At 35.5% G+C, this 27,259-nt stretch overlaps 1 protein-coding gene across 2 annotated transcripts in view; it reads right to left on the bottom strand.

Annotated features, from left to right (window-relative positions):
• The window catches only part of FMN1 (formin 1), a 537,406-nt gene that overhangs the window by 18,048 nt on the left and 492,099 nt on the right, over positions 1–27,259 (bottom strand). For both annotated transcript variants that reach the window (XM_044665142.1, XM_044665143.1), the window contains 2 exons: positions 11,417–11,468; positions 6,349–6,498 (listed from right to left, as the gene is read on the bottom strand). In XM_044665142.1, coding sequence (XP_044521077.1) covers positions 6,349–6,498; positions 11,417–11,468 — 202 coding nt within the window. The remainder of the gene's footprint in view (positions 1–6,348; positions 6,499–11,416; positions 11,469–27,259) is intronic.

Below are 27,259 nucleotides of genomic sequence, written 5' to 3' on the forward strand. Positions count from 1 at the left end.
TACTAAGCACAGTGCCTGGCACATAGTATGTGTTTAATGTTTATTGACTGAAGGTTAATGGTCTCTAGAGTTCCAGTGCTAGTGGATGGGGGAATAGGATACAATTTACAAATCAAAATATTACTGCATTGTTTGTACCATAATCCATGGTCCCCAAGTTGCTTGAATGAGTGATCATGCCTCTCCAAGAACCTATCATCTTCCTCCAAAAAAGTGACATGACATAGTGATGAAGATCTAGCTTCAAGTTCTTATTCTGACATTTCCTCTGTGTAACCTTGGGCATGTCACTTAACTTTAGATGATAACAACTCTAGGATTCCTTCCAGCTCTAAACCTTATAATCTAAGTCTTATACTATTTTGTTTGGTAGTGAGAAAATAGTTCAAAGGCACCCATATTAGCAACTATATGAGTTTACAAATGGCCACAGCAGTTGCAAATGTACTTCAAAAAATCAACTCAAAATTTAGTTGGGCATAAAAACAAAGTAGCTACTTCCTTATACTGTGTAACAACTATTATGTGTATGATGGAATCTCTCCTTTGCACTTCCAATGAAGCTCACCAAGCTCCTTAGTCACTCATTACCTTCCCATTGTGGGGTCTTTAAATAGTAAAATTGTTTGGTTTGGCTCAGGGAGAATTTACCAATAATATCCCCACATGATTCCTCTGGGAGGTTTTTACCTTTTGTGAATTCTAATGTATATTTGGTGGGCAGAACTTCTCTGTTAAGTTTTAGAATATTTTATAAAGAAGGTATCTCTGTTATATGTAAGCAGCAAACTGAAAACAGAATATTATCACAGAGTAAGAAAGACTCAACTGCTGCTTGTAACTTGTCATGCCACTATTGTCTAGACCAGTGATGGGCAAACTTTTTAAAGAGGGGGTCAAAGGAAAGGAAATGCTCATCAGTCAGTCTTGTTTCTTTCTTTTCCATTTATTAATATTTATTTTTTAGAAAAGTTAACATGGTTACATGATTTATGCTCTTGCTTTCCCCTTCTCCCCCCCCTCCCCCAGGGCCATTATGCTGTCAGTCTGTTTCTAAGGCAATTCTATGGAAGTTTCACTGTATTGTGTCCTACTCATTGTATTCATCAGATTAGGAATAATGTCCCCTGGCTGGATAGAACATTTCAGGGGCCCCACATCTGGTTCCAGGGCTGTAGTTTGCCCATCACTGGTACTAGTCCCTTTCCAAAAATCACTGAATATTAAGGGCTGGCACAGATCCCAGAGATAAATCTCATCTCACCTGCTCAAGGCTGACCTGTTGGAAAGTATGTCCTAGGGGAACTGAATATTTGGGGTGTTCCTAGAGTGAAGATGAAGAACCTGAGCCCTAGAGAAGTTAAATGATTTTCCTATGGTGAAAAATGAAGTTAGCAGCAAAGCTGGGTCTAGAAACTGAGGTTTCTTGGCTTCTTTTACTCTATCATGAAGTTTCTTATATGTATATATGACATGATAAAACTGTAATAAGTATAGAATAGGATATAAAATAATTTTACTATAATATATACACATATGCATATATATCCATATTTTATAATAAAATTGATACTTTATAATAAATCTAGAAAATAAAATTTTATTTTATTAAATTTAAAACTAATTTTATAATTTATAAACAAATTCTAAATTTAAAAATAAAAAATATATGTACAGATACGCATACCCCCTTACCTTCTGTCTTAATATTAAATTCTAGTATAGAATAGTGGCAATGGCTAGGCAGTCAGAGTTAAGTGATTTGCCCAGCATCACACAGAAAGTGTCTAAGGCAAGATTTGAACCTAGATCCTCCCAACTCCAGGCATGGTGCTCCATCCACTGTTACTTAGCTGTTCCTAATTTCTCACTCTCTCTCTCTCTCTCTCTCTCTCTCTCATATCATTGGTATAACAAATGCTCAGTGAGGAAACTCCTATCAAAATAAATGAATACCTGCTGTGTAACTTAGAGAAATAGTTGGGGCATTGAAAAGGCAAGTGACTTGCCCAAGGTTACACAGACAGTATTTATCAGATCTAGGGCCTGAACCCAAGTCCTTCTTATTCGAAGACCAACTTTCTGTCTAGTAGGCTACGCTGACTCCATTTCATAGACAAGGAAACTTTGCTCAAAATCCCAGTTACTTCCTAAAGTCACAAAGGTAGTAACTTGGGAAATGGGACCAGGTCTTTTGACTGCAAGTTCAGAACTTTTCCCATTATGCTGTATTTTAAAAAATGTATGAGTATAACAGATTGCAACACATCTAGTTACAAAGTTGTATGAATATAAAATTTCACAAATACTAACATAAAACAAAAATTGGTACTACTTCTACCTCCATCTTCTACATTTTTTGAGGTCTAATTTAATTGGCCCTCAAATAACTTAAAAAAAAAAGATGAAGTGTAAAACTGGATTAACTGCACCACCACACTTTTATTTTATGCTAACAGTTATAAGCTATCATGTTTTCATAAAGGCATTCAATGGTGTAAATGGACTTTGAGTTTTTAAGTTAGATTACAATCAAGGATTCAGTATCGCTAAACTATTTAATTTCGATACAAAACACAAAAAATCTGAAAGGTCTACTTCTACTCTTGTATGGTAAGTTACAGTGGGGATTCCTTTTGTCTATCAGAAAGACTAAATGATCATTGAGGATCCCTACCAATTTTCAAATTCTGTGATTCTCTAATTAGGTCTGCTATGCATCTTCAGTGAAAATGGCAATAAAATGATGAAGCCAAGTCATTTGCTCTCCAGTTTAATGGTACCTTTTATAACTAAAGACTAAGCATTGGTACATTGTATGTGCTTAATAAATGTTATGGATTATTGTCCAGTAGCCGCTAACTTTTATATAGAAATTTAAAGTTTGAAAAGGGTTTTATATGTTAGGTTATTTGATTATTATAATGACCCAGGGAGGTAGGTATTATCCCCATTTTACAAATGAGGAAACTGAGGCTGACAGAGATTAAGTGACTTGCCCAGGTTTCCATAGCTGTTAAATGACTATTGTAGTATTCAAACTTGGGACTTCTACCATGGAGTACAGCACACTGGGAGCTTCCTTCCTGGTTTGTATCTTTTCTTCCTACCTTTCTTCCTTCCTTTTTTCCAGTTACACATAAAAACAATTTTTGATGATTGTTTTCTGACATTTTAGGATTCAGATTTTCTCCCTCCCCAAGGTGGCAAATAATCTTATAAAGGTTATACAAGTGCTTTCAAATAATACTTATTTCCATATTGTTCATGTCACGATAGAAGATACAATAAAAATCTCATTTTTATTGTAGCTTCTAGGAAGGAAATAAAGTGAAAGATAGTATGCTTTGATCTGCAATCAGACTCCAATAGTTCCTTCTCTGGCTGTGGAAAGCATTTTTCATCATGAGTCCCTTGTTTTGGAAACTTTTTGGAAACTTGCTTTGCGATAATGGTTTAGTCTATCACAACTGATCCTTGTATAATATTTCTGTTACTTTATATATTGCTCTTCTGGGCCTGCTTACATCATTAATTTTCAAAGATTTTATCTTAAGTTAGGAAACAAGGGGTTTCAGCAATATAAAGAATGGTCGAATGAAGAGATGCCCAAGACTGTTAAATCAGAAGGCTCCCAAAACTATATCCATCTTAATAAGTCTTTTAAAGTCAGGATCCTTAAAAGGTGTTGCTTTACAGAGTACAAAGTAGATAGTTGCTTTGCAGGAAGTCAAGCTAAAAAAAGAGCCTCTGAGGACAAGCTGAGGAAAATGTCACTTTGAAGGATTGGTAAGTCCCCTTTTCCTAACAGAGAGATAATTATTCTGATCTGTATAGGCAACAGAGTTCACTTCTCTAGGAGGGCAAAACTCATTAATTTGGTGTACTAGCTAGCATTTCAACAGATAGTCAGTCATTAGAATGAAAAATCATTGATTGTTTTTTCTTGTGTTTCTGATTTTTTTTTTACCTACTCTTAAGGTTTCAGCTTATTTGATAGAAATATATAGGCTGGATGCATATGAAATACTACTGGATTTTATGACTAAGATTTACATATGAAAAACCAATGGCAAGGCTACTCCATCAAAAAGCAGGGGGTTAGAAATTACCAAATTTCACAGGAGGGGGAGAGTATTGTAAATTACAATATTTACTTTATAGATTTGGTATAGTGGAAAGAGAATTGGTTCTGGTGTCAGAGGAATTGGGTTCAAATACTATTTCTTATTACTTGTGTGATCTTAGGCAAACCACTTAAACTCCCTGGGCCTCAGTTTCCTCATATGTAAAATGGAGTTAGACTACATGCTTCCTGAAGTCCCTACCATGTCTAGATTTATCTATATATGTAGGGCCCCAAGAATGTTAGTATCACGACAGCAAAAAGACAGTTAATTGAGGGGCAGCTGGGTAGCTCATTGGAGTGAGAGTCAGGCCTAGAGACAGGAGGTCCTAGGTTCAAACCCGGCCTCAGCCACTTCCCAGCTGTGTGACCCTGGGCAAGTCACTTGACCCCCATTGCCCACCCTTACCAATCTTCCACCTAGGAGCCAATACACAGAAGTACAAGGGTTAAAAAAAAAAAGAGAGTTAGTTGGATGTCAAGATTATTAAGATTTTGCTGCAAACTTGTTCAACAAGAATGTCTTAATCTTTTTTTTTAGCTACATAGGATAAGTTTAGTTCAGCTCTTGCTTTCCTAAGGGGGTAGGGGAGAATGAGAATCTCTAAAACTGTTTAACTTATTTGAAAATGCACCACAGGAGGATTAAATAACATTGCCAATTAAATCTCAGAGAAAGTACTACAATTCATAAAGAACAAGCATAAACCCAATCAAAGGTTATAAGAACACAACCAGTCCATAGGTATGGAATATTACATATATTTTTTGATATTTTGATGAATTGATTGGTTATTTTTCCCTCCCTCGATCTCTCCTTCCTTCCCTCCCCCCTCCCTCCTTCCTTCTTTCCTTTCTTCTTTCCTTCTTTCCTTCCTTCGATCCTCCCTCCTTCCTTCCTTCCTCCCTCCTTCTTTTCCTTCCTTCCTCCCTCCTTTCCTTTCTTCCTCTCTCCCTCCTTTCCTTTCTTCCTCCCTCCCTCCATCCCACCTTCCTTTTCTTCCTTCCTCTCTCCCTTCCCTCCTTCCTTCCCTTCCTCCTCTCCCTTCTTCTTTCCTTTCTTTCTTCCTTCTCCCCCCCCCCCCATCCTCCCTCTTTCCTTCCTCCAGTAAGAATGAGATACAGGGGGAAATTTGATCATTGTGACAACAAAATATGTAATTAATATTATTTTTTAATAAAAATACTGTAATTCTTTAATCTTGTTTGCTCAAACCCCTCAAATTTAGCTTTTGAGGAATGACATGCGGAGACTTAAAAGTCTTTTTTCCCTCCAGATACAAAATCATAACCTCCAATTGATATATTTCTAAATTCAGGGTTACAGAAAGGAGTGAGTCAGTAGTGATGAACGGGACTAAATTTCAATGAATATTTAGTGTAGATACCATCTGGGAGAAGAGCTTCCTTTACTTTGGCAGACTTCTTTTTTCCTTTGCACTCCTAACCCACTTGCCTCTACATCTGTTTTGCAGCAGTTCAGACCTGTTTGAAGTCTGGACCCATAGTACTCCTTCAAGAAGAAGGGCAACCTGCTAGAACCAGTTATGGCCAGAGATACAGGCAGGGATGTTCCCCAGTGGTAAACACAAGGCAAAATTCAGGCTTTCCAAGAAAGAAAACAAACCCCAAACCAACTCTGGGCAGACATTTTCCTTCTGCTTCCAACTAATAAAATCAAGAGGTTGCAATGAGACCCAGCGGCATGCAGTTTGATGTCCTGGGCAGGATACAAGGAGTCAGAAGTGGCGCTGTAAATCCAGCGTGGGGCTTCAACATTGTGTTAAGTGTGGCCTGAGTCTCAGGGACTTCCCTTTGATGCAAGTTCAGTATATTAATGGGAAAAGCATTCACTTTTATTTGTCTGTACTGTCTGCGACAGCAATACCACCTCATTTAGGCTGGCCCAACATGAGAATGCCCAGAGAAGCAATCTGTTGCAAATTAGCACTGCTCCCCTTTCATTTTACTAGCTAGTAATTGGAAGGGGTTAAGAAAGTGTAACTTATCAGATCATGTGTGTTTATCTGCTTGGGGTGCGGGGCAGCAAGCCTTCCCTGAATTTCCCTGTGCACCCCGAGGCAATAATGTTTCCTTGCTGTCCACTTGATCTGAAAGCAAACGCGGATGCCTGTGAAATATGGGAGTGTAATTTGTTAAGTTTGGGAAGGTAGTTTCCCAGGTTCCTGAAGGGGATATTAATGACTTTATTAGAACCTTACCTTTCTTTAGAAATATTCTTACTCTCTCGCTTCCAAATGGTCTTGAAGTCACTGCAGAATTCATACCACACCATAAACACATAGTTGGGCGTGATCTCTTTCTCACCGGACTTTGGCTTCATCCCAAAATATCCTACTGTTGTTTCAAAACTGCAGGAGAGAAGAAAGATGAGAGGGAGGAAAACTGTCAACACATAAACCCATGGGGGGATGTAGGTTTCCCACTAGCCTGGTTTCTGACTAGTAGCTCAGTCTAATAATTACTGTAAATTCCCTTTAGCCTTGGAGAGTATTACAACTTTAACTACCCAATATGCCAATCCTCAAAGTTTTTTTGGAGGCATGATCTTTGGGACATGTCTTTTTCTCTAGGAATCAAAAATGTGCAGTGTGTGTGTGTGTGTGTGTGTGTGTGTGTGTGTGTGTGTGTGTGTACGTGCTTCATGTGCTGGGTGTGGGGCAGAGTGAGAGAAGAGGGGAAAATTTTGAGTTCTACAACCCTCTTCCACACCAGATACAAAATCATTACAAAATGGGGTACACTGAGTGTATGAATGAGGCATAAGAAAATTTGACTTCTAATCCTAGCTCTGTCATTAACTGGGTGTCTGACCTTGGACCTTCCCTTTTGTTATCTGGACCTCAGTTTCCTCCTCTGTAAAATGAAGGGTTGGACTATATGATTTTTATGGTTCCTTCTAGATCTAATATTCTGTGATTCTATTTAGTGCAAAAAAATTTAAGAACTTAAGACTGGCAAGTCAACTCATATAGTTTATTTGATGAAACCAAAGTCAGATTTGCTTGAGAGTTGGGAAGATGGCTAAGGTGGCAGAACATCCCTTGTAGAGATCCAGTCAGAAAAAAAAAAAAACCCAAAAAACTGAGGCCTCAAAAAAAAGAATCTCCATATCCTTCTGACACTTTTTACACTCTAGGCTTTGTTTTCTCATCTGTAAAGTGGGAATAATACTAGGTATGGGAGGATCAAATAAGATTACCTTATGTACTTTGCAAACCATAAAGTAAGCTATAAATTCTAGGTATTATTATAAGCAGCTAACTTAGTGATGTAGTGGATAAAGCTCTCGACTTGGAGTCAGAAAGACTCAAGTTCAGATCTAGTCTCAGAAATGTACTAGCTGTGTCACTTTGGGCAAGTCATTTAATCTCTTAGCCTCAGTTTCATCATCTGTAAAATGGGGAAAACAAAATTATCTCACAAAGTTGTGAAGATCAGATAACATGTAAAATTCTTTACAAGCCCAAGAATGCTATATAAACATTGGTGATTTTTATGATAGAAATGCCTAGGTCCCTGCCACTCTGAGTAAATACAAAGCTCTAGGTACTTAACAATTTTTATTTCTAATCTTAAGATCCAGCTTTTATCCATTTCCCATACTTTCTTCATCCAACAAGAAACAAAAGGCTAATTTGCCAATGCCAACCACACTTCAATAACTGGACCCCTTTCCTAGGACTTTAGAAAGTAATCAAAGGAGCTATGACCAGTACGGTTTATGACTCCATGGTCTATCATCTTCTGTAAGCTCCACATTTTTGGAGCCATTCTTAATATAGGACTTCTATTGGAACCCTATTCATTATTGATTATAAAACTCTGAAGTCCCTTTCCTATTATGATGGATACTTTCATCTCATTTTCAATTATTGGGCAATATATATCTCATAAGATTTTTATCACATTTCACAGATGAACTGCTAATTGATTCCATGACCATGATTAGGTGAGATTCAAGATAGAACTACAGCTCAGAGTCCTATAAATTCTTTTTGCTTCTGTAAATTAAAAAGAAAGTCTGTTTTTAGTACAAATTAAAGATGTTGGTCAAGGACTTTTACTTCCTAATTATTAAAAGGATGGAAGTGGAGAAGAAGAGCAGGTCAATAATTTTAGTGGTTTCCTAAAAGACTCAGTCTTATAATTTAAAAAACACAAATTCTAATAACCAGAAAAACAGAAACAATAAAAACAAAGAAGCATTTTTAAAAAGAAGATGCAAAATTTTAAAACTGTAGGAATAAAAATTCTTAGGAAACCAAATGAATAGTCTGTTAACAAAAGTTATATTACCATAGCAACAAAATAACAGATTAGATACATAAAATCACAGAGAGGTTTATTGTGAGACTATTTGGAGGATCATATATTGTTATAGCTAGAAAAAAATCTTACAGATTAGTTCTAACCCCTTTTCTTATATTGAAAAATGAGTTCTAGATAGGGGAGCAATTTTTCCAAATTCATTAGAGGCAGAGAACAGATAAGAATCAGGTACCTTGATGACAAAATCCACCCTTCTTTCTATTACGATTTTTTATCTCTCTTGCTAAGTAGGATGGGTATTTAAAAAGAAAATATTTTCTTCTGTTTTAGACAAGTAGCTTTATAAACTTTTGTTTTTCTTCATCCTAAGGGTCTGGTGAATGGCAAATAACATTTTTCTCATTAATCACCCCTCTCTACACTTTCATGTTTATTTGGTACATGCAGATATATTCAGTAGGTCTACCTTTGGCACTGAGAAATGGCTTCCAAGAAAGAAAAAGGAGAGAAAGGTCAACTCCTTCCTCACCAACAGCATGAAGCAAAGGGGCAAAAAACAAACATTGTGTTTGAATGGATCCACAGTCTCCTGATGATACTATAAACACTGAAGCCATTTCAGGGAATGACACTATGGGTTGGAGAATTGCTGTTATCATAGGGCAGGAGAAAAGCATGTCATCTTCTCTGAGGTTTCGGTTACCCAAGATGTAAACAGAGTCTAACCATATATACTCATTGTCTTCCCTCCCTGGGATTCTGAGGCCCTGTTAGCTAACACTTACTGGAGTGAAAACTAAAGGGAATGCTGAATTTCAGCAATTCTGCCTGTATGTTTTGGAAACTAACAACATCAAATGTACCTCTAGAGAAACCAGAGAAAACAAATTGCTGGAAAATGGGCTAGCTTGGCTAATCCCTTCAACTTTACCAAAGACCAAACACTTGATTTGGGTCAAATATTTGTTTCTCTTCTCAAGGAAAACCTAGAAAATGAACCTATAACTGTCTGAAAACTGCAAATACAACATACTTTTCTTTTATAATTTCATTTCAGTAAGTATTAAAACTGGCCACTGTAAAAAATATATGCTTTCTCATCTATTAATTTTACATCTAGTAAATTAATTTCTCATCTAATAATATTAATAGATTGTCCAAGAGCAGGGAAACTATCTCTAACAGACAGCAATCTGAAGAACAAGAATGTTTCTTACATGTCTCACAGCAGAATGATAATCCTTGAAAGTATCCTTCAACTTCAAAAAAAAAAGATTTCTAATTGTATATTTTGCATTCATATAACTTTTTCCTGACCCTGAAATTACTCCCTTAATTATCTTTATTTTTCTTCAACAATTTCCTGTCTCATTTATATCCTTTTAATTCAGCCAAAATTTTGGCATAGATCGTGATTATATCAAAGACTGCCCCTGCCCCCTCCAGGAAAGTGAATTGTTCTCTATCTTCTCTTAGGCAAAAATCCCAGGAAACTGCATTTACAATGTAAGATCCCACAATGGAATATGTTCACTTATTGGTTTCCATGCATACCCTTCAGAAACTGCTTAGAAAAAGCAAATAGTCTCTAGCCTCAGAGTAAATTGTTTCTCTTGAGGATAAAACTGAAGAATTGGCCAAATCTCACATGAATATTACAACACTGACTACCAACCTCTTTTTAAGAGGGCAACTAAATTGTGGTTTCCACATTAAAGATGGGATCTAACATTTTTTTCCCATGTCTGTCATGAAAGCTAGACCACCTTCACCACAAAGCCACAGAAAATGCTGAGAATGGCAATTTAGGGCCTCACTCAGCATAGCTAATGTACCATATCAGTCTCACCCACTCAGGTGGGTCTCTTTTCTTAAAGCTTGAACGAATACAGAAAACAGAATTTCTCCCCTTAAAGTGGCATTTGTGAATCTTCTGATAATAGCACCTGCTTGGGATTCCCTATATGAACAAAACAAATGCACCAAAAGACTAGCATACTTCCTTTATATCTTGGAAAGGAAAAAATAGCATGCACCCAAGGGCAAAGAACCTTAGACAAAATCCAAGATTATAACTGCAACTATATTATTTCTCCATCAATAAAACAAAGGGTAGGAGAATGAAAAATTTTTTCCTAAAGCTCTTACCCCAGTAGTCGATAATATAAATAGCTACAAAAAAAAGAGGACCAGATAATATGTTCTGTTTTAGATTGGTGTAGACAGATTCATAACCTCTTCCCACCCAGGGCTTGGAAATCAGTGGAGTTCAAAAAATGGTGTTTAGTGGTAAGAAAGAAACTTATATTAGCAGCATGACATAATAGAGAGGTGCTGTACTTTATTTTTCTAATGTCCAATGTTTTTCTCATTCCATTTTCAATTGCTGTGGCAATTTTGTCCCAACATCTGGACCAGCAAAGACCTGTGCCAATTATATGCTCTTAATTTGAGAACTTCTAAAACATTAGGTTCTTGCTTAGCTCTGAAAAGGGAGAGAGTGTTGGATTGCTTGAACTGTGCAAAAGGAATAAAGAATGTTAAGGAATCATCCTTTCAAATTATTGGTACTTTTCTTGTTATGTCCTCTTAAGGAAAAAAGAGTGAGAACATTAAGTAATTAGAGATCTGTTCTCCTCAACATCACCCCCACCACTACTCCTGGCTCCCCAACCACTCATTTCATCTTCACATCATACTTGTTTAAGATCAGAGGAAAGGAAGATCTTTATAAAAATTCTACTAATCTATTATTCATACTGATGAGGAGGGAAGCAGACTAAGCATCTCTTTAAAGCTGAATGAAAAGGTGGGAGTAAAATCATATGGCTGGTATTATCACTTCTGGAAATATTCAACCTCCTCCTCCTCCTCCTCCTCCTCTTAGAGCTTCTAGTCCAATTTCCATTGAATTATCTTTCCCTTGGAAGTTTTGTCTTAATAGGGCTGAGAGAATGGTTCTTCTAGGAAAGAATGTGAAACTGATAGGTCATTTACCTTTTCTGAGCATTCTCCAAGTGGATTTCTTCCATTTTGTGCTCTCCTTTTGCTGTAAAGGAAAAAAAAAACAATTATAATTACAAAAAGCTACATCTTTTCCCTTTTAATTTCATGCTGAAAACCAGAGAAATTTGCTTAAAATAAGAAGAAAGTCCTTAATTACAATACTAGCCCTTATTTAGAATTGGTAACTTAGAACAAAATGGTGGAGAGGCTATGTGGAACAATTTTGCCACCTACACTACTCATTCACTCATTCAATACATTCCTCAATAAGCATTTTTAAAGTACCTACTGTATACCAAGCACTATGTTAGGTATGGAGGATACAAAAACAAAGTGAAGTACTCTCAAGAATCTTACATTTTATTGGGGGGGAAACAAAACATGAACATATATAAGTGCATACCAAATAGCCACTAGATAATTTGGGGGTGTGAGGTTCTAGCTACTGGAGAGATAATGAAAGGCTTCATATCTAAGGTGGCATTTGAACCGAATATTGAAGGAATCCAGGAATTCTAAGAGACAGAGGTAAGGAGGGAGTACATTTCAAGGATGGGAGACAGTCAGCGAAAATGACATGGAAACGGAACCCTATCCCCAAATTCACCTTTGACTCTAATCCTCCAACTCTGCTTCCACTTCCAACTCTAACTCTAATCCTTTGACTCCAACCCTAACCCTAAATTTGCCTCTGACTCTAACACTAAATTTATTCCTCTGACTTTGACTCTAACCATAACACTTTGACTCTAACCCTAGCCCTAAGTTTAACTATGTCTCTTAACCATAAATTCATTCCTCTGATTCCAACTTTATCCCTAACCCTAACCTCCTCTCTAAAAAAAAAGACATGGAAATGGGAGCTGGAGTGTTGTGTAGCAAGGACACTAAGAAAGTCAGTTTGCCTGGACCATCACTCCCTATGATAATGGCCAATGAGGGTTACCCATCACATTGTCACATTTGTATCTCTTGAAACAGCATTAATTCAGCTGTTTCTATCAATCATCGTCTTCTGACAATATCATGAATTCGAAACCACCATACTGACTACTGAGGACAAGCACATGCTCATTAAAGAATGAACTATAGGATATATTCTTCTTTGAGCTAAGAAGCTTTTCCAAGCTGAATTCCTGAGACAATATCAAAGGATGTTCATAGATAGGAGGAGAAGGTCATCTTTGTGTTATCTGTTGGAATATGGTTGTGAAAACAAATCACCATTATAAATGTTTGTTCTCAACATTTACTTCACTAAATGAGATTCTGGATTATTATATTTGACACAAAAAAGATGCCTTAGTCCAGCCTCGGAGCTATTCCTGATGTTCTACAGAGGTCAGCTCCCCAAACTCATCATTAGTAGTTGCAAGTATGAAATACCTGCTTACTGGCATTATTTAAGAATTGAGCTTCATAGAGAAATCATTTTGATTTGTATGATTACTGCATATTAATGCCTCAAATTTTCAAAGATCTAACTTTATTTTGTCAGGTAGTGGTTAGACCACTAAGTGGTCTTGTAGGTACAGACTTGGGCTTAGATTCAGGAAGGTTTGAGTTCAAATTTTCACCACAGACCCTTATCAGCAATGTGATTCTGGGTAAATCATTTAATTTCTGTTAAACTCAGTCTTCATCAAATGGAGATAATATGAGCTACCTCACAGAATTGTTGGGAAGATCAAGAGAGAATACGTAAAGCACTTTTATAACCTTATTTGCTATATAAATGTTAGAAACTATTAGCTAATATTATTAATAAATCATTCCAGACCAGTATTTCTACTTACTCCATTAGAAATATGTCAGCTACTTGAGGTAGTCTTATTTTAACAAATGGAGTCCTGAACTTGGAGGTGAAAGGTCTGAATTCAACCTTGAAAGCCAAGATTGTATAGACTGCAATCTAGATTAAATCTTGAGTTTTTATATTCTGCATTTATATTTTTCCAGGAAGACAGAGGCATTACTCTCCATCTTCTGTGTTAACTTGCCATTAATAGGAAATACATTTTAGTTGACAAAAATATTTGACTTGAAGATGGAGATGATATGCCTGTACTGCCTACTTTAGAGGGCTGTTGTGAGGAAACAGCTTTATTGAACACTCAGCAGGTAGTTTAATCTGGGATCTTAATGTGCTGGGGAAATGTGAAAATAAAAGGCTCCTTTACTTTTATGCAAATTACTAATTCAATGTCAACTATGTGGAATGATAATTAAATAATTCTTGCACAAAATGACTGCAGTCTATTTCCTCCCATTTCATTTCCGCCCCAACTCTCCCATCAACTCACCTGCTTGAAATTTAAACATAACTTTGGTTAAGCATTTCTTATAGATCTCTCTGCCTCATCCAAGACCAAATATTAGAAATATGGGAATCAGTAAAACTTTTATCCTATAATAAATCAATCTGAAATGAGAATACTTTCCTATTTATGGACTCTCATATAGTATCGTGGGGCTAAATGGGATCATGAAGAAGCATTTAGATTACCCTATTTTTGAGAATATGTTATATTCTCACCTCAAATTATTAGATATCTATTCTTATTCTTTAAGCTAACTGAAACATGATATTCTTCAAGGTCTCCTAATAATGAGTTATGACTACTTAAATTCTCCTAAGAATCTGTAGACTCCTACCTTACCTATGGCAAGATCCTCTAAGCTACTATTTACAAATGGCATTTATATTAATTTTGCATCCAACTCTAAGAAACTATTTACAACCCTTCCAAGGCTAAAAATTTTTCCTAACTTAATTCAACATCTCTTCTCTCATTATTGCAATCTGATTCCTGTTTTTTATTTTTAAATTTACTTACTTTTAACATTAATGTTTTAAAAATTGAGTTCCAAATTCTTGCCCTACTCGCCCCTCCCCAACCATTGAGAAGGCAAGCAATATAATATCAATTATACATGTGAAGTCGTGCAAAATTGTATGCACATTTATGTATTAGCTATGTTGCAAAAAAGAAAAATAAAGTGAAAAAAGGATGCTTTGATCTCCCCTCAGAGTTCATGTAATCAATTATCCTAATCTCACTAAAAATGGATGACTCTTTTCCTTTAATAGGACTATAAAATGTTTTCCCTTATCCTTATATATTGAATTCATATTCATCTTTTAAAGCCTAACTCTATGAACTTTTTTCTGATTCACTTGGGAATGACCTTACCTCTTGCACCTTATAGAGAACCTTGTTTTGTACCTCTCTAATGCAGTTATGAAGTTTCTTAACATCTGTTTTGGCATTTAATTTTCCTAATAGTAGGTAAGCTCCGTGAGGGAAAAAGCTATTTTATCTAAGCTTTATATCTTCTTCAGTGTCTAGGAGAACTTTTTACCTACAGTAAACAATGAACACATGATTCTTGAATTTGGAATATTTTCCTTCCAATTTATATTTAACAGAGGTCTGTATGAGGGACAATTCCTTAATTTAAATGAACAGTGATAATGATATGAATTTAAGGCACAATCAAGGACAATAACGGAGTCATTTTTAGGTAAAAAGATGTCTTAGGTCTTGAAGGCATACCATATAAAGAGTTTTTGTGAAGTAAAATCTGATACAATTAAACAAATATTTGGCACCTTTCTGATATGTATGTTAGTAAATGAGCAATGTAATTTTTTTAAAAAGTTTTGGTGGTCATATAGTTGGAAGAAACCCAAGAATTCTTTTAGCAAAATCCATACCCAAGCAGGATCAGAATCTGGTAGAGACATCCCAGACCCTGAGCCCAATAACCCCAAAATAGAAACAATTTCTAGACCACCAGCTTTGCTTCTACCTTTGACCCCTACAGTCATCACTGAGCTCAGCAATCTATTTGGAGAAGGAGCTACCTATCATCTTAGCTATGACCATTGCCAACTCCCAACTAACTAATATTAAAGAGAAGATAAGTCTAAAAGTCCCAAGAATAGCATGCTACTCAGACATTGTGAGTCCTACTTTCAGATCTTTTAGCCATCATCCAATGGAGCAGTCTCTCAACCACATCACCACCAACACCAACATACAACCAACTGACCCCTCAGGGGCAGGTAAACCAGCCTAGCTGAAACAGTGAGGAATCTAAAGGGAGAGACAAGAGTCTACATGTGGCTGACTGGTCAAACCATCATTGACCTTGACCAACATCTTCTCTAAGATCTGAGTGGAAAAAGTCTAGGACCTTGAGCAGTGTTCTACCACTGACCAGCACTGCTTTTAGCCTGCTCCTCTATAGTCACCATCTAGGGGAGTAACACTTGTGGACATATGACCTAGCAATTGCTTTTACAGGCAGACACTGTAATCCCTGTCTTCTCATTAGGCACAACTACTGAAGACCAAAAAAGGATCATTCTCACAACAAAAGTCCTTGGCATTGTCTAATGGTTCAGTTTCAGAAATGGTTATGGCTTTAGAAGACATCCTATCCTTTGTCCTGCATTGTACCCTCAAGTTGAAGACTGCTTTAATATATAATAAAGAATTAGCCACACAATCTCCTTGAAATATGACTTACATTTTAGATAATTAATTTCATGTATTCTGTTTATGGATATCCCTCTTTCTACCCAAATTTTATGAGTTATATACATTAAAAACCCTGAACAGCAGGAAACATATAACTAAATCATAAATAATTTTGAGCAATGTTTTTTTTTTGTTATCATGGTGCTAACTATAAAATATGTTTCTAATAAATACTTATTGATTGGTAGGACCATTTGCAGGCATAAGGAAAGAATTGGACTTAGAGTCAGGAGGACCTGAGTTCAAATAATGCCTCCAAAATTTATTAGCTATGTGACTCTGGACGAGCCACTTCATAATCTTTTCTTTATTTGTAACGTGTGTGTATGTGTGGGCAACCTTATAGGATTGTGAGGATCAAATGAGATAATATATGTAGAATATTTTGCAGAGGAAGGAAAACCGGAACAAGTCAAATCAGATTCAATTCCTAGTTTTGCAGTTCATTAGTTATATGATTTTTTGCAAGAGACTTCTCTAGCAGCCTTAGTTTCCTTATCTTTATGATAACAAAAATAATAGCAATAGTAACAATAACAACAATAACAACAATAACATGACAAGATTGACCCATATGATCTCTAAATACCCTTTTGGTTTATAGGATCATAGATTTAAAACTGTAAAAGGTTATCTTAGCATCAAGGTCAACTGCCTTATTTGAAGGTGAGAAAGTTGAGGTCTAGAGCAGTGATGGGCAAACTATAGCCTGCGGGCCAGATGCAGCCCCCTGAAATGTTCTATCCCAATGCCCAACATTATTCCTAATCTGACGAATACAATGAGTAGTATACAATACAATGAAACTTTGAAAGAATTCCCTTAGAAACAGACTGTCAGATGAGCATTTCCTTTCCTTTGGCCCCCTCTTTAAAAAGTTTGTCCATCGCTGTCTAGAGAGCTGAAATAATTTGTTCAAAGTCACAAAATAAGTGCTAAAGACAGGATTTGAACTCATACTCCTTTTCAGTCCAAATCCAGCATTCTTTATATTGCACTACACTGCCTTTTCATCATCATATTTAATTAGGGAGGGAGGGAGGGAGAAAGAAAGGAGGAAAGGAAGGAAATAAGGAAGAAAAAGAGAGAAAGGTAGGAAGGTAGGAAAGAAAGAGGGAAGAGAGTAGGAAAAATAGAAGGAAAGGAAGAAGGGAAGAAAAAAGGAAGAAAGAAAAGAAAGAAAAAAGGAAATAAATATTAATTAAACGTCTAAGTGCCAGACATTGTGCTAAGTTCTTTACAAATATCTCTTTTTATCCTCACCACAGCTCTGGGAGGTGGGTACCCTTATTATCCCTATTTACTGGGAAGAGAACTGAGGCAAAGAGAGGTGACATGACTTTTCCAGGGTTGCACAGGTAGAAAATGTCTGAGGCTAGATTAGAATTCAAGTTTTCCTGAATCCAAGCCTATGGTTCTATCCACTGTGCCACCTAGCTACCCCTAGGTGAAACAAATAATCTTAAGGCCCAGTAGAAGATTCAATATGTGACACAATTATTTTTGTTAATGGTATAATCATGGTAGCCCCATTTTTATACACATGGTAAATAAAGTTACAATTTTGTGAGGTATTTGGGCTAAGGAAATGTATCAATTCAACATACTGAACTATGCAACATAAATCTAAAAAGGATCCTATTCATAAGCTTTAGAAGTGACTTTCAAAGAAATTCATTTCATTATGCCTAACATAATTAAGTCCTATTTATGGATACCTGTCTGTAGGGGCAGTAAAGGCAGTAGAATTAGGAATAGGGAAGTAGGATGGGGGTGGGGGGAGACTAGAATATTGTCCTAGAATTCTTTACACAGTCTATTACACTTTAATATACCATGGTTTATAGACCTGACATGGTTGGTATAAACCAACAGGACACACAGTAAAGAAGTTGTTTTTATTATGGCCCTACAAATAGCGATGCTAATGAGGAAACAAAGGGAGTGCTTTCCCCTTCATGTGGTATCCATCTGATACTATACCTTTTCTTAGAAAATCACCCTGTCATATACTTTTCAGGAAGAAAGAATGTTGCTCATGAAGAGTGACAATAGCACAGCACTGAATGGGAAGCTAGTTGGTGTGTGTGTGTGTGTGTGTGTGTGTGTGTGTGCAGAGAAGGTGGAGAAGGAATAGTTTTTTTCAGGTTACTTTAGAGGAAATAAATGAAAAGCATAATTAGAGGCTTTAAACCAGGGCAGGAAAATCTGGAGTTATGAAGGCTCACTTTCTTATACCTTTCATACCAAAGGTAAGGGCATAGATAATGGTGCCAGCAACCAATACCTGACGGATGGAAATAAAGACTGGAATTGTGACTCATTTTTGTAGGGAAATTCTGAGTAAGGATATATTTCTTTACCAATACAAGTGAACATCTTCTTTATAACTTTTAATAGGAAGTTTCCTAGATTAGTGTGTCAAATTCAAAGACAAACTGAGCTATTAAAGTACACATAAGGAACCCTGTAGGCCTCCTACTGACTTAGAAAACCACACTGTATATTTTCTGTTCTACTTGTATGTATTTTGTTAAAATAGTTGGGAGAGAAAAAGAGAGGGACCAGGAAAGACCTTAGAGCAGTGGCCACCAAAGTAGGGTGCATCCATGGGGAGTAGAAAAAGAAGAAAATATTAAAGCTACTATTTGTATTTGTGTTTTAATCAATAAAAATAAGAAAAAATTCAAGCTTCCCCAATATTTAATGTATGGATTGACAATGGAATTCTTACTGGGTCTATATGTTCGATGGACATGTATTGATACATGAGGTACTCTTCAGAAGGCCTAAGAATTCCACAGATAAATCATGTGTGATTCATTGTTTGATGGTGACAATTCTTTAGTTTATGTGCTTTCCAGTAGCATATCAGGATATATTACACTTACTTTTACCCAATGAAGTAAATTTATGGATTATCCAGTTTTAAACTAATTCTCACAAAATTAACAAATGGCTTAATAAAGATATCTTTAAAGAAACCATTCTTTGGGCTGGAGCCAAGATGGTGGAATAGAGAATTATTCATCTGAGCTATCCTAACATTCTCTTCTGAATAACTTTAAAATAGCTCCTCAAACTGAATTCTGGAGTGGCAGAACCAACAAAAGGCCAGAGTGAGACATTCTTCCAATTCAAGACAACACTGGAGATTGCAAAGAGAGATCTGTGGCATGGGAAAGGAGGCTGGTCTAGAGCCCACATGGATGAAACAACAATGGTGGAGAGACTAAGTGGTAGTTATAGAAGTAGCAGCAGCTTCAGGATATCTCAAGCCTGAGACAATAAAGGGATCTGGCAAATTGTCAGAAAGAGATTACAGGATACTCTGTGCTAGTACTGATACAGGACCAAATGCTGTTTGGCAACTACATTGTCTATACTCACTTCTGAGTCACAGCTAAAGGGTAGAAAAGAATACTTTTGGTCAAGAGGGAGTAGAAGATCTGAGGAGCATTATCACTTCATCAGAAATGCTGAGGAATGGTATTAGTTTCCAATCCCAAGGGAGAAGGGGCCCTGAGGGACAGTGTTGATTGTAATTCCAAGGGATCAGGGGACCTTCCTAGATGAGGACTAGAGTGCAGACCATGAGACTAGTGACCATACTTCATCCCAGATCATACCGTCTTAGAAACGCCAAAGACTTACAAATCCCTAGAACTAGAACTGAAAGCAGCAGTGTGAAAAAAGCCTGAAGCTTGAGATAGAGTCCCCTCCCCACCCTACAACCAGAGGATAAAAAAAGGAAATTGAAACAACTCACCAATTACCACCTGAAAGAGTTCCCAAAATGAAAACTCCCAGGAATATTATAGCCAAATTCCAGAGTTCCAAGGTTAAAGAGAAAACACTTCAAGCAGCCAGAAAGAAACTATTCAAATACCATGGAGTCACAGTAAGGATCACACAAGATTTAGCAGCTATCATGTTAAACGAGGGGGGTGCTTACAATACGGTATCCCAGAAGGCAAAAGAACTAGGTTTAAAACCAAGAATAACCTATCCAGCAAAACAAGGTATAATACTTTAAAGAGAAAATGGATATTTAATGAAATAGAGGACTTTCAAGCATTCCTGATGAAAAGACCAGAGGTGATTTGAAAAATCTAATTTTAAAATACAAGACTCAAAAGAAATGTAAAAAGATAAATATGAAAGAGATAAGGGACTCAATAAGTTTAAACTATTTAACTTTCTATATGGGAAGATGACACACAAACCTTCTAAGAATTTTTTTTATCATTATTAGGGCAGTTATTAGGCTTATGCATAGAAAGGTATGAAGGTAAGACAATTATTTTGGGATTATGTAAAAAAAAAGGACAAATGAGAAAGAGAGATACCCAGAGAAAAGGGTGAAAGAGGAGGAAGACTGGAAAATTACTTTACACAAAAGAGGCAGGTAATGAAAAGCTTTAACAATAGAGGGGAAAATGGTGAGTGGGGAGAGTAGGTTTTGCTTGAACCTCACATATCTAAAATGGTTCAAAAAGGGGAACTATTTATACATACTCAACTCATAATAGAAATCTATTTTACCCAACAAGGAAGTAGGAGGGAAAAAGGATAAGAGAAAGGGAGTGGTGGTAAAAGGGAGGGCAGATAAAAGAAGTCAGTGGTCAGAGGCAAAACAGACTTTACAGGAGGGAAAATATATATATAGAGAAGGATAAGTAGAAGAAAATAAGATGGAGAGAAAAGCACAGTTAGCAATCATAACTGTGAAGAGGAATGGAATCAACATGGCTATAAAACAAGTAGATTAGAAACAAGAAATCAACAATATGTTGTTTACAAGAAACACATTTGAAACAGAGAAACACAGAGTTAAAATAATGGGCTGGAGCAGAATAGAATATACTTTTGCTGAAGTAAAAAAAAAAAGGCAGGAGTAACAGCCATGGTCGTAGACAAAGAGAAAGTCAAAATAGATCTAAAAAGGGATAATCAGGGAAACTACATTTTGCCAAAAGGAACCACAGACAATGAAGCAATATCAATACTAACCTTGTATGCACAAAATGGAGGAGTATCCAAATTCTTAAAGGAAAGTTAAATGGATTATAGGAGGAAATAGACAATAAAGCTACTAGTGGAAGATCTCAACCTTCACCTCTCAGAGTTAAATAAATCAAACTATAAAATAAATAAGAAAAATGAAAAGAATCCTAGAAAATTTAGATATGACAGACCTTTGAAAAAAACTGAACAGGAATATAAAAGAGTATACCTTTTTCTCAAATATACATGGCATCTTCACAAAAATTGACTTTGTATTAACATTTAAAATATTAAATATGCACATAAAATATTAGTGTATATATTAGTACAGAAATATTAAACATATTCTTTCAGACCATAATGTGATTAAAATTATATTGAATAAAGGGCAATAGAAGTATAGATTAAAAGCTAATTTGGGGGGCAGTTAGATGGCTCAGTAGATTGTGAGACAAGCCTAGAAATCAGAGGTCTTGAGTTCAAATCTGATGTCATACACTTCCTAGCTGTGTGGCTCTGGGCCAGTCACTTAACCCTCATTGCCTAACCTTTATTGCTTTTCTGCCTTGGAGCCAATGTACAATATTGATTCTAAGTTGGAAGGTAAGAGTTTTTTTTTTAAAGTGAATTTGAAACTAAATAATCTAATCCTAAAGAATAAGTGAGTTAAATAAAATAAACATAGAAATTATCAATAATTTCATTAAAGAGAATGGCAACATTCCAAAATTTGTGAGATGGGGCCAATGCAGTACTTAGGGGAAAATTAATATCTCAAAATCAATAAGAGAGAAAAAGAGAAGATCAATGAATTAGGCATGCAACAACAACAACAAAACCACTAGAAAAAAATTAAAATTCCCAAATTAAGTATCAAATTGAAAATCCAAAAAATCAAAGGAATAAATTAATAAAATTGAAAGTTTAAAAAAGTAGAATTAAAACAGGAACTGATTTTATAGAAACGAATAAAATAAACCATTAATTAAATGGATGAACAAAAAGAAAGAATAACATCAAATTAATGGTATAAACCAGTGATTCCCAAAGTGGGCATTACCGCCCCCTGGTGGGTGCTGCAGTGATCCAGAAGAGCGGTGATGGCCACAGGTGCATTTATCTTTCCTATTGATTGCTATTAAAATTTAAAAAAATTAATTTCCAGGGGGCTAAGTAATACTTTTTCTGGAAAGGGGGTGGTAGGCCAAAAAAGTTTGGTAACCACTGGAATCAATGAAAAGAATGAATACCATAAATGAAGATAAAATTATATTTATGGGTTTTCTTGGTCAACCTTGCTGAAGTGGTGTGCCATTTTATAGATGATTAAGTGAGGCAAAGAAGGTTAAGTAACTTGTCCAGGATCACACAGCTAGTAAGTGTCTGAGGCCAGATTTGAATTTAGAAAGATGTGTATTACTGGTTTCAGTCTCTCTTTTCACTATGCCAACTAATTGCTTTGCAGAAGAGGAAATAGAATATGTAAATAACCCTATCTTGGAAAAAGAAATGGAATGAATCACCAAGAAGTTCCCTAAGAAAAAACCTGAGAGACCAAATTGATTCAAAAGTGAATTCTACAAAACATTTAAAGAATAATTAAAGCCAATACCTAATAAGCTATTTGAAAATATAGGTCAAAAAAGAACCCTACCAAATTTTTCTTATAACAAAAATGTGGTTTTGATACTCAAGCTAGAGAGAGCAAAAACAAAGAAGGAGAATGATGGACCAATTTCTTAAATGAATATAGATAAAAAATTTAAATAAAAACTAGGTAAGGAGATTTTAGCAATATGTTAAAAGATCATAAACTCTGATCAGGTGGAATTTATACTAGAAATTCAGATCAGGTTCAATATTAAGAAAACTATTAGTTCAATTGACCATATCAATAACAAAAATAACAAAAACCATAATGAGCTCAACAGAATTAGATAAAGACTTTGACAAGATACAATACCCATTTCTATTAAAAATACTAGAAAGCATAAGAATTAACATGCCCTTTTAAAAATAAGTACTATCTATCTAAAACAATGAGCAAGAACTATTTATAATACAATAAATGTGATGCCTTCCTAATGAGGTTAGTATTGAAGCAAGGACATCTGTTATTGCCACTATTAGTCAATATTGCAATAGAAATAATAGCTAATAGCAATAAGACAATGAAAAGAAATTGAAGGAATAAAATAGGCAATGAAGTAATAAAACTTTAAGTCTTTGCAGATGACATAATATACTTAGAACAGCCTAGAGAACCAACTAAAAAACTGGTTGAAATAATTAACATATAGAGTTAATAGAAATTAAAATAAATACTTTTAATTCCATTCAATGTAAAAGGTTATGCGCAAATAAAACAAAGTTAAAAATTAGAAGGAAAACAGAAAGCTGGTTAAAATTTTTTGCAGCAAGTTTTACTGATAAAGACCTCATTTCTTTTTTTTTTTTAAAGTTTATTAATATTTATTTTTTAGAAAAGTTAACATGGTTACATAATTCATGCTCTTACTTTCCCCTTCATCCCCCGAGCTCCTCCCCCCATGGCTGATGCGTATTTCCACTGGTTTTAAGATGTGTTATTGATCAAGACCTATTTGCAAATTGTTGATACTTGCATTGGTGTGGTAGTTTTGAGTCTACATCCCCAATCATGTCCACCTCAAACCATGTGTTCAAGCAGTTGTTGTTCTTCTGTTTCCACTCCTGTAGTTCTTCCTCTGAATGTGGGTAGCGTTCTTTTCCATAAGTCCCTCAGAATTGTCCTGGGTCATTGCATTGCTTCTAGTACAGAAGTCCATTACATTCTATTTTACCACAGTGTACTGGTCTCTGTGTACAGTGTTCTTCTGGCTCTGCTCCTTTGTCTCTGCATCAATTCCTGGAGGTCTTTCCAGTTCACATGGAATTCCTCCAGTTTATTATTCCCTTGAGCGCAATAGTATTCTATCACCAGTATATACCACAATTTGTTCAGTCATTCCCCAATTGAAGGGCACACCCTCGTTTTCCAGTTTTTTGCCACCACAAAGATCACAGCTACAAATATTTTCATACTAGTCTATTTATCTATGATCTTTTTGGGGTACAAACCCAACAATGGCATGGCTGGATCAAAGGGCAGACATTCTTTTATAGCCCTTTGAGCATAGTTCCAAATTGCCATCCAGAATGGCTGGATCAGTTCACAGCTCCACCAACAATGCATTAATGTCCCAGTTTTGCCACATCCCCTCCAGCATTCATTACTCTCCCCTTCTTTCATTTTAGCCAATCTGCTAGGTGTGAGGTGATACCTTAGAGTTGTTTTGATTTGCATTTCTCTGATTATTAGAGATTTAGAACACTTTCTCATGTGCTTATTGATACTTTTGATTTCTTTACCTGAAAATTGCCTATTCATGTCTCTTGCCCATTTATCAATTGGGGAATGGCTTGATTTTTTATATAATTGCTTTAACTCCTTGTATATTTGAGTAATTAGACCCCTGTCAGAGTTTTTTGTTATAAAGATTTTTTCTCAATTTGTTGTTTCCCTTCTGATTTTGGCTGCATTGTTTTTGTTTGTACAAAAGCTTTTTAGTTTAATACAATCAAAGCCATTTAATTTACATTTTGTAATTTTCTCTAACTTTTGCTTGATTTTAAAATCTTTCCTTTCCCAGAGATCTGACAAGTAAACTATTCTGTGTTCACTTAACTTATTTATAGTTTCCCTCTTTATATTCAATTCATTCACCCATTCTGAATTTATCTTGGTGTAGGGTGTGAGATGTTGATCTAAACCTAATCTCTCCCATATTATTTTCCAAATTTCCCAACAGTTTTTGTCAAATAGCGGATTTTTGTCCCAAAAGTTGGGGTCTGGGTATATCATACACTGTCTTGCTGATGTCACTTACCCCAAGTCTATTCCACTGATCCTCCCTTCTGTCTCTTAGCCAGTAGCATACTGTTTTGATAACCAATGCTTTATAGAACAGTTTAATATCTGGTACTGCTAGGCCTCCTTCCTTCACACTTTTTTCATTATTTCCCTTGATATTCTTGAGCTTTTGTTATTCCAAATGAACTTTGTTATAGTTTTTCCTGATTCAGTAAAAAAAGTATTTTGGTAGTTTGATAGGTATGGCTCTAAATAGGTAAATTAATTTGGGTAGAATGGTCATTTTTATTATGTTAGCTCATCCTACTCATAAGCAATCAATGTTTTTCCAGTTGTTTAGATCTAGTTTTAATTGTTTGGAAAGTGTTTTGTAGTTGTTTTCGTATAACTTCTGTGTTTGTTTTGGTAGATAGATTCCTAAGTATTTTATATTGTCTAGGGTGATTTTAAATGGTTGTTTCTCTTTCTACCTCTTGCTGCTATGTGATGTACTGGAAATATATAGAAATGCTGATGATTTATGTGCATTTATTTTGTATCCTGCAACCTTGCTAAAGTTGTTGATTATTTCTACAAGCTTCTTAGTTGATTCTCTAGGATTTTTTAAGTAGACCATCATATCATCTGCAAAGAGTGATAGCTTAGTCTCCTCATTGCCTATTTTGATTCAATTTCTTCAATTTCTTTTTCTTTTCTAATTGCTACTGCTAGTTTTTTTCTAGTACAATGTTAAATAATAGAGGTGATAATGGGCATCCTTGTTTCACTCCTGATCTTATTAGAAAGGCTTCTAATTTATCCCCATTGCATATGATGCTTGTTGATGGTTTTAGGTATATACTGTTTATTATTTTTAGGAAAGGTCCTTCTCTTCCTATACTTTCCAGTGTTTTCAATAGGAATGGGTACTGTATTTTGTCAAAGGCTTTTTCAGCATCTATTGAGATAATCATGTGATTTTTGTTTGTTAGATTGTTGATATGGTCAATTATGTGAATGGTTTTCCTAATGTTGAACCATCCTTGCATTCCTGGTATAAATCCCACCTGATCATGGTGGATGATCCTCTTGATCACTTGCTGGAGTCTCTTTGCTAGTATTCTATTTAATATTTTTGCATCTATGTTCATTAGGGAGATTGGTCTATAGTTTTCTTTCTCTGTTTTTGATCTAACTGGCTTTGGAATCAGTACCATATTTGTGTCGTAAAAAGAATTTGGTAGGACTCCTTCTTTGCTTATTATATCAAATAATTTGTATAGTATTGGGATTAGTTGCCTTGTGAATCCATCAGGGCCTGGCGATTTTTTTCTTAGGGAGTTCTTTGACGGCTTGTTCAATTTCTTTTTCTGATATGGGATTATTTGGGTATTCTATTTCTTCTGCTGTTAATCTAGGCAATTTATATTTTTGTAAATATTCATCCATATCTCCTTGATTGCTATATTTATTGCCATCAAATTGGGCAAAATAGTTTTTAATGATTGCCTTAATTTCCCCTTCATTAGAGGGGAGGTCTCCTTTTTCATATTTGATACTGTCAATTTGGTTTTCTTCTTTCCTTTTTTTTATTAGATTGACCAGTACTTTGTCTATTTTATCTATTTTTTCAAAATACCTTACTTTCGATTTTATTAATTTCTCCCTTGATTTTTAGTATTTCTAATTTAGTTTTCATCTGGGGGTTTTTAATTTGCTCGCTTTCTAATTTTTTGAGTTGCATGCCCAATTCATTAATCTCTGCCCTCCCTAATTTGTTAATATATGCACTCAAGGATATAAATTTCCCCCTGAATAGTGCTTTGGCTGCATCCCACAGAGTTTGGTAGGATGTCTCATCATTGTCATTCTCTTCAATGAAATTGTTGATTGTTTCTATGATTTCTTCTTTGACTAGCTGGTTTTAGAGAATCATATTATTTAATTTCCAATTAGTTTTTCATTTGCCTGTCCATGTACCCTTACAAATTATTATTTTTATCACATTATGATCTGAGAAGTTTACATTTATTATTTCTGCTCTCTTGCATTTGTTTGCAATGTTTCTATGCCCTATTACATGGTCAATCTTTGTGAATGTACCATGTGCAGCTGAAAAGAAGTTGTATTCCTTTTGGTCCCTATTTATTTTTCTCCACATATCTATTAAATCTAATTTTTCTAGGACTTCATTCATCTCTCTTACCTCTTTCTTACGTATTTTTTGGTTTGATTTATCTAGATCTGAAAGAGGAATGTTTAGATCTCCCACTTGTATGGTTTTACTATCTATTTCCTTCTTGAGATCTGCCAGTTTCTCCTTTACGAATCTTGTTGCTATGCCATTTGGTGCATACATACTGAGCATTGTTATTTCCTCATTGTTTATACTGCCTTTAATCAGGATGT

Source organism: Gracilinanus agilis, chromosome 2, assembly GCF_016433145.1.
Source record: "Gracilinanus agilis isolate LMUSP501 chromosome 2, AgileGrace, whole genome shotgun sequence".
In the NCBI taxonomy this organism is placed as follows: Eukaryota; Metazoa; Chordata; class Mammalia; order Didelphimorphia; family Didelphidae; genus Gracilinanus; species Gracilinanus agilis.